The sequence below is a fragment of the Gymnogyps californianus genome, chromosome 7, assembly GCF_018139145.2.
Source record: "Gymnogyps californianus isolate 813 chromosome 7, ASM1813914v2, whole genome shotgun sequence".
NCBI lineage: Eukaryota > Metazoa > Chordata > Aves > Accipitriformes > Cathartidae > Gymnogyps > Gymnogyps californianus.
This window is the reverse complement of record NC_059477.1, coordinates 31,208,073-31,221,277: the sequence shown is the minus strand read 5'-3', so window position 1 is coordinate 31,221,277 and position 13,205 is coordinate 31,208,073. Positions and strand designations below refer to the sequence as shown.

Here is a 13,205-nt window from a genome sequence, read left to right as displayed (position 1 = left end):
ACTGAACCACATTAAGTGTTTCTGTGTGCACACCCGCAGCCTGTTGTCATTTGTCTGAGTCGCCCTCTGGCACCAAGACCCAGATGCTACTTCACAGCAGGCAGGAGCTTATGCAGAAGCAGGGGTGGAAGTTCATGACCATTTATGACAGGAAGCAAAGGAAACAATCTGAGGCTGTGAGTCTTCCAGTTATAAACCGAAAAGTGGGGTTTTCTCAGTCTTACTCAAGAAGACACACATACACAAGGCAGCACATTAAAGTAGCAGAGGTGTAAAGCTAAGCGTATTCCCTAGTGCTGTCCTGAACAGGAATGAAATTAAACACGTATTTCATGATCTCCTGAATCAAAGCATCAGCGATCACCTATGGCCAATGCCAAGATGGAAGATGAAAGCATCATTTAAAATCTATACTCTGTGAACCTGAAGATCCTATTGACAACCTTGTTGTAAATTAGGCCATACCTGTTACAACTGCGGCCTTGGAGCAACAGAGGAAGGCAGGGACTCTCTCAGGAGTTTTACTAGATCAGCAATGGTTGAATTACTTCTATGCAGAACATGATATCACAGCTTCATGCAAGCGAGGAAAATCAGACAATTATATCACAATTTCAATAAAATAGCTATATCCAAAGTTTGGTAGAGGCACACAAAAACAGGGAGGAAAAAGAAATATCTCCTATGCCATGGTTTCCTCTCATAGACTGAAAAAATGATAAGGTGCATCCTTGTTTAACTCACTGCAGGATGCCTGGAATTTTATAGAAACTGCTGCAAAGTATCTCCCAGTGGGGAATAACTGAAGCATGAGATAAGAAATTAGCCATATCCTAACTTGCAGTGGCAGGTTCTGTAAAAGAAAATGCCCAATAAAGGCTTAATGTATAGGAAGATGGCAAATAACTGCCTGGATTTCTGAAATAAGAAAGCATAAACCAATTCTCTAATCATGTCTAATCAAAGAACACCATCAGTTGCTAAAAACTTCTAGGAAAAAATGGGTATCAGAAAGATGGTAGTATGTATATCTTCTTCAGTAGTGTTTTGGGAATATTTTAGCCTGCAGAATTTAATTCCCTGTTATTACTTCTGAGCCTGGAGATGAAAGTCATAAAGCAGGACCATTCATAACATGCAATAATGAGATGAAATACTCATAAGGAGAGTTACATGATGAAATCCTTTGGGACTGTGTGTAACACTTCCAGTCCTCGATGACAGCATTAAAAATTCTTCTGTCAGTAACATCTATTCTTCCCTAATTCCTATACTGGGTTTTCATTCTTTTCTCCCAACATCTCCAAATTTTGCTGTCATATGGCATTCCTTCCACCTTTCCTCCCTGCTGCCCTAAATATATGTTTAAAACAAAATCATAGGAAAGCATTCCATGCTTAAAAAGATGGGCAGGTTTTAAATTACACTGTATTTACTTATAAGGGCTTTCAATACCAGAGGAGCTTTACCAGGGAGTTTTGCTCTGATTTCAGGACCCCCATTGTTTTTATAGAGGGCTATTTGGTCCCATTTAGAAGGTGGCTACTTTTTGAGTAATAAAGACTGCAATGCTGTAAAATATAATAACATTGTCCCACCCTTCTTTTACCCTCCCATCTACTGAGTTAAAAAAAAAAAAAAAGATCCCAACCCATGTGTTAGAGCTTTGTTTTCTGAGTAACGAGACTAATCATGTTGCCTCTGCTTGAGGTCTCTCTCTTCTCTTCCTTCTCTTCTAGGTCCTCTGGATCCACACTGACATAGAAATATCCCATGATGGAGAAAATAACGCACACAGCAAAGAGGAGAACAGTGAACAAGACAAATTCAGCCCACTAGGAGAGAAAAAAGAACAGCAGGTCAGGGGACCCCAGACTTTCAGTCCAGAGGATTTCTCTGCGCTTCCAAGCGCTTTTTAAAGAGCTGGGTGAAAATTACTTTTTAGCTTCAGAGACTGCTCACAAGATAGAAACTTTCTCATCATGTTTTCTGGTAAACTCATGTACACATAATGTAACTATGAATGTGTGATATACCTTGAAACGAACCAGTTAGATTGGGCTAGTTTCATTACATCTTTTCTTACAAATCTGTCCTGACTGGAACATACCTGCCTGGGCTTTTTGCCCACAAAATGCCTTTGGGAGATGCAGTTTCATGTTAGCCAGAAATGAGCCCCATTTCACACCTTCATGCCATCATCTCGGAAGTCTGATAGCCTGAATTAAACAAACAAGCTCTGCACGACAACCTCCCCATGCAAGCCCGACATCTCAGGGGTGCCACAGGCAGCTGGCCCTGAAGAAGTCCCAAACTAGACGCTTGAGGAGGCTGCCTGCCCAGTGGGCTAGCTGGATGAAGGCAAGCTGCTTTCGGTAAGCAACTGCAACATGTTGCTGGCATTGTGTCCAGGCTCCAGGCCCAAATACAGCCTGCTTGCCTAGAGCTGAGCTCCGGCAACGTCATCGCAGTGCAGGTCACTATTATTTACTGCTACTGGGAGGCTTAGGGAGAGCCACTGCCTCAGAGGGCAATGCTGCTGAGGGCAACGCAGAGCCCTGGCTGGGAGGCAGCTCCGTGCAGGCTGCCATCACACCATTGCAGGAACCTGGGGCTGTGCAGAGAAGCTGTGCCTCCAGGACACGGACATTCAGAAGCACCATCCAGGCCCGTTTTAAAGCATTACCTCTGTTTCAAGAGCCGAACCATACCTGTGCCATTGGTGCAGCCTGTGCAACAACGAGCACAAGGGTATTCCCAACAGCCACTGTGAGCAGCCAGCCTGCCTGCAGCACCGACTTCATGCTGGCGGGAGACTGAAAAGAGAAGGGCCTGGTCAGTGGATATCACGCTGTGCCCTTCTGCCCTGGTTCACCCTGTGATGTCCTGCCCCGTGTAGGTGTCACTGGGCTCAGCCTAGGAGGAGATGGTGGAATTTCCTCTGTGCAGAGTCTCCTCTGTGGTTAATTTCAACAGCTGCATACAAGGAGTTTACAAAACATGTCCTCCAGGACACATGAAGAAAGAGGAGATGCAGTTGTTGCAGAGCTGGATCCTGATCATGCCCAACCTGCATCATCTGAAGCTGTACCATCAGGAAGTTCAGGGAGCCACACAACAAGCCCTGCAGCTTGGAGTCTGGTGCCATGTGGCTGTACACCTTTGGAAAAGAGACTGGATCTTGATGTTAAACTTCCTGCTGATGACAAATTTTCCACATCCCATGACAGACCGTCCCACTGTATTAATTGCCCTCATTAATAAACACCTGCACTTTACTCCAAGGATAAATTTGAGTAGCTTCAGCTTTTTGATCTCGTAATGTCTCAGTCCTCTCTTCTCATAAGCCTCTTCTCAGACAACAATCAAATCATTCCTTGCACACTCGTTACCTCTTGCTCCCTCGTTACAGACTTGTGTAGGCTTAGACCCCTTCAGTGTCTCAGCTTAAAGCAGGTTCTAAGCCCTCATGCCACCCTGTAGTCCCTGAGATACCTTTGCCTTTTTATCACTGGAAAATATGTACCACAAAATATTTCACTGGGAGAAAAAACTGATATTACAGTATTCAGAGCTTTCACATTAAAATAAACTTCTATCCAGTTCTGTTCTATGTTCTCAGCTTTACCAGAAAAGGAGTTTCCTGAGTATAATCGAGAACAGGTATCTTCAGAGCATGAATTAATTTAGCTTGAGGGCACCCAGCAAGCTGTGTTATAATGCCACTTTTAGCTGAACCACAGATAACATTGTCAGTAAGCATCATGCCAAAGGAAGTATTACAAGTCAATGGCAGATGCAGGAATAAACCCTGAAGTCTAATTGTAAGCCTAATATAAAGTCTAATCTTTAAGTGGAGTACCTGAGAATAGGAGAAGGCCAGACCTGTAATGGAGAACATCACCTCCCCAGCAGATATTAATAAGTATTGTGGTAACTGCCAAGCCATATGGACATTGTTGGCTTTGATGTCTTCTGACTTCCATGTCTTAACAGCACCTCCAGAAACCTAGCGGGAAAATAAAGGCACATTGATTAGCTGCTCAAAGGTCAGATCCTTCTTAGCCTGGACTCCAACAGCAACTTTACCAAAATGAAATTTTAAGTAAAGGTGGAAGCAAAGCTCTGCCCTGGAAGCAAAACTCTGGGTCTGACCCTGGCCATTTCCAAGCCTGTTGGGAATGGGCTGACTCCTACTGCACAGGGCAGAGGTGGCAGGATGGAAGCATCGCGGCTCATTCATGTGCGGCAAGAGTTGCATGAATTACTGCAAACCAACAAGTGGCCTTCTGTAGTGGGGTTGGGAAAAGCCTGTGTGGTACTTGTGCAGAGCCTGTGACCTGCTGCTGTCCCCAGGGCCAGAAGAGGACAAGAAGATAAATGCTCATTGCAGCCATGTGGCCACCGCTCCCATTTCATCGGCACTGTACAACTCCCCTACTATAACAGTGACACCCAAACAAATCCAGTTCAGGAACACCAAGAGCAGCAGAGACTGTCCCATATCAGATGTATTCAGATAGTTACGGTAGCTGTATTCCTCATTCTTTTTGTTTGCTTTCCCAGGTGTAATTAATACTGCCTCTGAGGCTCAGAGGCAAAGAGAGATTTGACTAGTAGCCAGGAAAACATTAGGCTGAAATTACTTCAGGCAGAAAACCCCGCATTTAAGGAGAGTACTTGGGAAAATACAAGGGATGTTTATGAGACGTACTTAATCACCATGCAGGGAGGCAAATCAAAAGACTGTATTTTAGCAGGCTAAAAGGGGTGAGAGGAGAGCTGTGCATTGCTCTTTAGCCCATAAAGAAATGTCACAAGCACCATACTATAACTGCACACTGAGGAAGGCTGGGTAGAAGGCAGCATTGCCGTGATTTAAGTATCACAGTTCAGCCACATTAGCAGACTAATATATTGCATTCTTGGTTCTTCTATATAGCACGCCTGGCAGAGGAGCAGGGCTCAGTACAAATCACTGCAATAATTAAAAATTGTCTTGGCCTGGAGCAAACTAACTCTCTACAGAAGCAGGAAACCACAGGGAGAGAGGTGGAAAAACAGGGGGTCAAAAAGATTAAAGGACTAGCACAGGGTACAGAAGGGCTGAAGGACTGAGGCACAGAGCCACCATCAAGCAGCCATGGCTACAGCAGGGAGTCTTGTAGATGGGACCACAAACTGGAATCCTTGCCCACAGCGATGTGGGACACATCTGTCTCAACTGGCCCTGACTCAGTTGCATCACCAGACGTTCTGGGGCAATATTCTTAGTGTAATATTCTTCATGCAACTTCTCTACTTGGTTTCTCATCTGGTGAAAGAGACTTGCAGCCATGGAGGACGGGTCTGGCCAACATCACTTCAAGTGTGTATGTGTTTTATGTACATAAATCTCTGCACTCACAGATGGCAGCATCTGCTTGTTCCCTCCAGGACTGTGCATCCCACTCCAGCTACTGGAGTTAAAAAAAAAATGCCAGGTGCTTTGCAGCTATATTTTTCCCCCTATGTATCTGAACTCTGCAGACATGAACAGCTCCCATTAATTGCCCAACAGGGAGATGTTGCTGCCAGGGAGTAGCTGACAGCACTTTGCTCTGCTCATCACAACACAGTAGCCAAAGTCTCAGAGGGCAGCTTAGCAGTGTGTCCTGTCAGACCTGGTTTGTCTGTGTGCCTGTGCAGTGGAAAGGTTAAAATGGGAACTAAGCTGATCACGTTCATCTCCGTGGCTCCTGCCAGCTGGATCAGGGTTGGAGCAGCGTGCCTAAGAGGCTGGCAGGCAGGGAAAGGAATCCACCCTCTCAGCAGTGCTCACGCCCCATGAGGGCTAGGTTGTTCAGAAAACCATGCCTTGACTTTACACTAGGCTCCAAATGAGCTATACAGATAGCGAGAGGAGGAAAAACAGATGTATAATCTCACCAACCTCCTCCCTCAACTCTTTGTCCCTCTTTCCCCCCCATGCATAATCCACAAGTCTTGGAAGATCAGCCTTTAGATCAGTAAGTTAAATGTGAGGATACAGCAGACTGTTTCTGCAGGGTTTTTCAGGTGTGAGGTACCACCAGTATTTTAAAGAACAGAAGTAGAGTCAGCTCTTGGCAGACTGTAATAGCTCTTTACAGTGCGCTGGGTCAATGTTAACTGAACAAGGATGGCATGAGACCAGCACAAACCATGGATCACATGATTTTCCATGGAGGATTTCCATCAAGGAAAAGATCTTACTTCTTGTTTAACCCATGAGATCTGTCAAGATCATAGTGTAAGGTGGAATGAGTACCCACCCACCTTGCTTATGTAGGTGCCAAAACCTTTTACTAGCCCTTGTATAATGGACTGCCTTCAGATGGCTACTGCCCAGGTCTTGCGGGGTGGAGAAAGCAAGTGAGAGTCACAAGCATAAGAACAAAAGCACTACCAGAGACTAGAACAGAAGGAGCTTGTTACCGTCACAGGGACACTTACGTTAGTTATCACAATGGTGTATGACGCACCGAAGTCGAGCAGCCCTAGCTCCAGGGTGAATTCTCCCGTTTCAGTTATGCATTTTCCATTATTATATCTAGATACAATGATGAAGTACAGTATTTCCCAGTTAGTCTCACAGACAAAGAGCACAGAGCAGAGCTATCAAACATGCCCCTACAACAGAGTAGGGAAGATGTAGGATGTTAAGCTGCAGTAATGTTTATGTCAGACGATCACTAGAGTTCTTACCATCTTTTCCTTCCAGAAACACTTAGGCACTGACTGGAGTTCACCTAATGACTGGGCTATTGCTAATATTTTTAAATGGTTTCTGCTTCTTCCTAGCACTGATTTCCACCACCCCCCCCCAGGTTTATTTTCCTTCCAAACTTTTCTCCACTCCTTCAGGAACTGTGGGCCAGACAAATTAGCCAGGCTTAAGCAGCCTTCAGGAAATCGGAGATAGGCACCCACAAGCCACTTTGTTTCCTTTCAGGAGAGTAAATTAGCCTTCATATTTGTTCTTCTGATTTTGGATGTGTGAGATGGCACAGAGGCTCAGCAGTATTGCCACAATGGCTGCTGCCTCCTACTAAATTGCAGCAATAAATATTTTGGATGGAGTTGATGCAGAGAAAAGCCATGAAGCTTGTTTTGAAACATTGCAAACACCAGAAATACCCTATAAGAGCCAACTCCAGTGCTGCCAAACAAAGGCCATATGGAGCCCCTGTCTAACAAGCCCAGCCTGCAAAGCCATGTAATGTTACCTGATGTTACCAGCCCACATACCAATGCTTTGTAGTGTGGAATATGAATTGGCCTTTCCCTGAGAGCACCCGAACACTAAGAGCTTGGGCCTGAGAGAATATCAAAATAGAGCAGACATCAAATGGCAGAGGGGACTTCACCATGTTCCACCTTACTCTGCTGACAGATGCACAGGAATGGCCAGTCTCTTCCCTCCAGGCCCCCACATAATGTGAACAAAAGCTCAGAGAAAGTTAAAAGTGCTGTATCTGGACTTCTTCAAAAGGCTTTCTGGGTTTCCAAAATTCCCCTGACCTAACCCTGAGAAAACTCAGATTATGGCCTAAATTAGGATGTCATCATACTCATGTCATGGGAATAAAGTTTCCAAGCTTTGTCCCTACTGATTTTATCTTACCAAAGCAATAACAGCCACAGGAAGAGAGCTATCCCAGACACTGTTTGGAGGCTGAATCTATTCAACTGCATAATACACACAGAGATACTGATTTGCTGTCCTTTGGCTTGGACACTTTGCAGACTAAATGCGTGGTGCTTCTGCACACACACGAGTGGCCCAGAGCACCTGCTCTGCGCAGAGCCGATAATTCTGGTTTTTTACAAACATCTGCCCTCACAACCAAATGCCAAGACAACAGCAATGAAGGTTTTGCTATTCGCCCAAGAAAAGCCCCATTGTATCCAAGGAAAGGCCTCAGCAAGAACCTTCAGCACAGCAAGGGAAACTTACTTGTCCCTCTCTAGCAGCGAGTACTCAGAAGCGCTGTAGTTTTTCTGAACAGCAATGAACCGTTTGCTGTCAATGGTGAGGTTGACATCTTGGCTCAAACCATTAATGAATCTGCAAAGAAAGCATATTTCATTGGGTTGTCAGACAGGGCAGGAGAAGCATAATATCAGACACTTTAGAAGTGTGCTCTCTCTCCCAAAGCATTCTGTAACTCCATAAGGTTATGATAGCCTCTCCTGCAAGCTACCAAAATATTCACCTGATTCGTTGCCCAGTTCTTCAATATAAGATTAGTTTTCCCTGCTGCGTAATTTTACCTTCTTTCTCTCCTGTGAAAAGTGACCCTCACTTTTTGTGGGTTAGGACTTCCAGGCAATCTCTTCTCAGAGACCTTCAAAGATCATTCCGTGGCTGTTTGAGAGGACAGAGCCCCAGGCCATCCCAGGAAACTATAAACTTGGGTGTCCTGATGAGCATGTGCACCATGCTGGCATACTTTCCAAGGAGCTTCTACCAGTGGGAAAGAGTTTTCTAGCAACATAGTATATTTTCATCAAAACCAAAACTTTAATGGGAATGTTCAGGTTTGGGGTTTTTTTCACCCAGTGTTTATATGCTTTTTCATACACAAAAGACAGTTTCCTTTTGACAACTCAAAAATTGTTAGCAAAACCAAACACTTTTCATTTGATCTATGTTTTAAAGTATTTTGGTTTTCAGTTCTTAAAATGGGGGTGAAATCTCTGAAGATAGTCAAGTGCTTAACAAAAGTAACTTTTTAGTGGAAAAACAGTTTCTTCCTAGTGAAACCTCTTCACAAATTGTTGAAGGGAAAGTTTTGGGATTTTGTCAAAAATGTTCACAGGAAAATATAAAACATTCCTGACTGCAGGTATTAATCAAGTCTCCAAGGTGGTGTTTAGTCAGTAGAAGCCTTCACAAGCACAGGGCTATGAAGAGATACTGCTCTCCTGCTCTGTCAACACAGGCTTTCAGATAAGGGAGTTGGACATTGTTTTATATTATCTAAAGTTTTTGAGGGTTTTTTTGGTTGGTTGGTTGGTTCTGTTGTTTTGGTTTTTTTTTTTAAATTGCAGCTTGCCCAAATCCTCCAGAAAGTCCAGCTGGAATCCTCTTTTTTTTTTTTTTTTTTTTTTGCAAATCTGCTTCTTCTGCATCTCAGCAGCCTCGCATAGGTCTGGTGATGTGGTGCTGGATGTAACTGTGACCTCAGTGAGATGGCATCTTGGCACAGACCGGCACAGGACTGTTCACGGACTAGCTCAAATTAGGAAAGTAGACTAGCTGCTTAAGCAGAGCCCAATGCCCAGCTGAATTGTTTACGAGGATGTAAAATTGTTGCTGTAACCAATTTAGCAGGCGTTTGTGCATGAGGCTAGGTGAGATAAATGAACGTCATGGGTTGCCCAGTACGCAGAGGACAAATGGCAGCGGCTCCTTTCCAGATTGCTTCTTCCCTTTCTTTCCCAAAGAGGTGGGACACAGTGAGATGACTTTACCACTCTTCCAAGGGAGGAGATCTTTTATGTTGCCATCTCAGCTCAGACTATCCTAGGAAGTAAGCAGCAATAATGCTCAGCTCTGCACGGCAAGTGTGGGAGGTGACACACTGTCAAGCCTCTGCAGCTGACACCTGAGTCTTGCATGACAAGTGTGGACTAGATTCCAACTTGAGAACATCTGGGTTATGTTACATACAGTTTGCATTAGACAAAAGCAGTTTCCCTCACCCCAGCACCTCCAAATCCTCAAAAAAAGCCATTCCTACCTAACAGCTGCCAAGCCATTTTCTGGCTTTGCTTCCAAGTCTGTAATCTAAAGAGGGGAAAAAAAAAGAAATCAAACATATTTATTAATGCTGCCTTATAACAATGTGTAGCAGAAAATACTAGTGTCTGTGGAGTTACACACACGTTGCAAAGCCCATGGAAATCGACTTGACTCTCACATAAGCTTTACATCAGGCCACAGAAGTGAAGTCCTGGTACAATGAAGCCAATGGCAAAATTTCAGCTCCACCAAGAGCTTAAGATGAGATCATACCTTTTTTTCCTCATCTCCTGCGTAACAAAGGCTACAGAGTTTCAGCCAGTCACCCTTCTACTGAGGCATGTAACACCCTCCAAAAAAGTATTTGTCTTGATCTGAAGATAGCAAGAGAGTATTATCCACATTAGCCTCTTTCAATGATTAGTTACAATTAAACATGAGTGTCTTACTCCTACAAAACCTGCAACTGCCTAACTTTCAGACCTTGATTCTTGGCATATTCATAGACTTCACAGAAGCCTAAAGCCAAGAGGAACCACTAGGTTACTATTCTGATCATCAGTATCACTCATATTTTCCTTGACCCTCAATACTCAAGAGATTAAACTGTTGTATGGTGCAGGCAGAGAGCAGGAGAGACCAAGATGCACTGAGTTTGTTTGCATTCACAGTCTCTGCAGGCACATCCCTGAAATGGCCACCTGGTTGGGCACACTGGGGAGTGAGAGTGCGTCTCCTGGAGATCACAGCTAGAGCATCAGCTCAATAGTTAACGTGATCTACATTTATTTGAGGAGAGCCTGTTTGGTGTACAATGCTGAAAAAAGACAGTAAAGACACAGCCCTGCCCTGAAGATTGTATGTCACACAAAAAAAATACAGAGCAAGGTGTTTGGCTGGTAGAAATCCACAGTTGTGACACGTCCACTTAAGCTGGCAGGGCAATTTCAATTTGTGCTGCCCAGAGATGGAACACAGGCAAGCCAAAACGGACTGAATCTACCTTCAGAAACTGGCTTTCTCTTAAAATTTTCTAGCCCTTTCTCCACATTTTCTTCCTGATGTTAAACCCTGAACTTCTGAGATGAAGGATCCAGAATTTCAGTATACCTATAAAATGTCTATTGTACTTCAGTGTGTTATGCTGACCCACAAATAATGTATGCCCTAAATAATAAATAGCCACAGTGAATAATAAATGTCAGAGCAATAAATAATAAACAACAACATCATTTTTTTCCATGGGAGACACATGGGGATTAACACTCTAGTTTGTTGCAGACAGGCCACCCAAATTATTACTTGCTTTCATCAATGATCCCCAGAGCTCTTAAATTCATTTCCTGCCTACTCAACAGCCCACAAAGGAGAAGAAACCAATTTCAGATTGGATCCTTCCAGGAAAGCACCCCCACCTGAGTGAGGGGGCCAAACACAGCAGTGAGGGATGCCGGTGTGAGCCATGGCTACTCCGGGGCAAGCCCTGCAACACAGCAGTGATGCTGGCATTGCCTTCCTTGTGTTGCAGTCCTGGAAAAGTGAGTATCATTTACCACACTGTCTTCCACACCTCCCTTATCTACAGCTGAGAATGACTGGTCAATAGCATCACCCAACAGCACGGCTGTTCCCCAGTGCATGGGAGCCTGCCTGTGCCAGGGTGGGCATTAATTGAAGCACAGGCTAGATAGCTAGGGCAACACAGAGATGTACTGAAGCTCAGAGATTGCTTTGCTCCAGCCTGTCGCAGGCTTTCACTTCTTAAGGACTGTATGAAAATCACTGTATGAGTATGCATTTCTTAAGGTAACAGCACACAGTCATCAGGGTCACAGGGAAACTTAACAACATTGTGTGATAATGAGCCCCAGGCTCTAAACCATAAAGCAGAAAAAAACCCCTATGTTAGGAAAAAATAAATTCTTAAAACTCCTCATTTTTAAGAACAGTTGTGTGATTTCTCCTATACAATATTGAATGCTTGGTGTGGCAAAGAGAATTGATATTTTAGCATGAGGACAGATTCTGATGGCATTTACACACCTGCCACAACGTGCAATAACACCATTCATTTCAAGAGAGCTTCTTAGGATACAGCTACACGTAAAAGATATCAGAATCTGGCCCTATACATCCCATATGCCTCTCTCCGATTGTTGCAGCAATACACAAAAGTCCAAACACAGCCGGCTCTGCTGCAGAGCCTGAAATGAGCTTAATAGTTCATTCTGTTCAGCAAAACAAATGGGCCTTCTGTGCTTTTTCACTAAACACTTGCAATAACTAAACCCGGAATCATTCCTCTGATGCTTTTATTCCATGCCCAGCCCTAGAGCCTCTTTAACATCTTTGCTTTATAGAACCATCTTTGGGGGAAAATCTCTGGCTCTCTGTTTCCTCAGCTTTCTCAAGCTCTGCTGCCTAGCAGGCATGACTCTGCTCTCCCACTGCAGCATTCACTGGATTAAAGTGTGCCCAGAAACTCTCAGATGCCATAACGCCTCTATTAATCAACCAGCAGAAATGCGTACAGATCCAGTGCCGCTAGCTAAGAAGTCAGGTTTAGAGCATCTGAGAGCAATCAGACAGACATTGCAACTGAGCAAATGAATTAATGAGCTATTACCCCATTGTATCATCACAGCCATTGAATTAATACTGTATTTACACTTCACTCCCACACTCACTAAGCGGCTTGATAGGCTTCCTTCTGCCTCAAAAACAATTAAGCTGTATACTGATTTTTCCTTCACGGTATAGTTAAAAGCAAGAGACAATCCTTGATGTTGCAGGGTGAAGCGAAGGCTCTGTTGCTCTCCATTCAATATTAATTTTGAGTACTCAGCTGGGTTCTGTGGAAAAAACAAACTTGGTTACACTTTCTTCAGATGAGAAAGGATCTGGCTCTTCTCACGAAGTGCAGCCCTATCCTCTCTTCAAGGGAGTCTGTAAAGAGAGGTTAACAGTTAGAGCTGTCTTCTACAGCAAAGGACCTATGTTGACCTATAGGCTTTGGGCTGGTCAAGCCAGAGCTTGGAGTACCTTCCCTTGCTGGACGCAACCCAAAGGTCAGGGAACACCTTCTGCCCACACAGCTACCCTTTCCCCTGGCCGTGCTCTGCCCGGATGGGACCACACCTAAAACATTGCAGGCTGCTGGTGGAGACTAGCCTGACCTGTAAAGTAATCTGGAAGCTGAAATAGGAAACAACCCAGTGCCCATGCCCAGTTAACTGCCTTCCCATTTCTTTCCTCCTTTGCAGGTAAATACTTTTCAGATGCCATCCAGATCCCAGCAGCAATGCCTGGTCTGAGCACCGAGAGATGTGAGTTGAATATCTCAACGTGCTCATCTCAGGACAATTATCCTTTATTCCTAATTACAGGTGAATGTAGTTAGCCATTTCCTCCTTTGCCATGGAAATATGTCTCCAAA

At 44.2% G+C, this 13,205-nt stretch overlaps 1 protein-coding gene across 1 annotated transcript in view; it reads right to left on the bottom strand.

The window, feature by feature from the left end:
- Positions 1–1,658: 1,658 nt before the first annotated feature.
- The window catches only part of SLC15A2 (solute carrier family 15 member 2), a 38,983-nt gene continuing 27,436 nt past the window's right edge, over positions 1,659–13,205 (bottom strand). Inside the window, exons 16-22 of the mRNA XM_050900238.1 lie at positions 12,457–12,621; positions 9,768–9,814; positions 7,979–8,089; positions 6,475–6,571; positions 3,863–4,009; positions 2,712–2,816; positions 1,659–1,835 (exon numbers count right to left, since the gene is read on the bottom strand). Coding sequence (XP_050756195.1) covers positions 1,659–1,835; positions 2,712–2,816; positions 3,863–4,009; positions 6,475–6,571; positions 7,979–8,089; positions 9,768–9,814; positions 12,457–12,621 — 849 coding nt within the window. The remainder of the gene's footprint in view (positions 1,836–2,711; positions 2,817–3,862; positions 4,010–6,474; positions 6,572–7,978; positions 8,090–9,767; positions 9,815–12,456; positions 12,622–13,205) is intronic.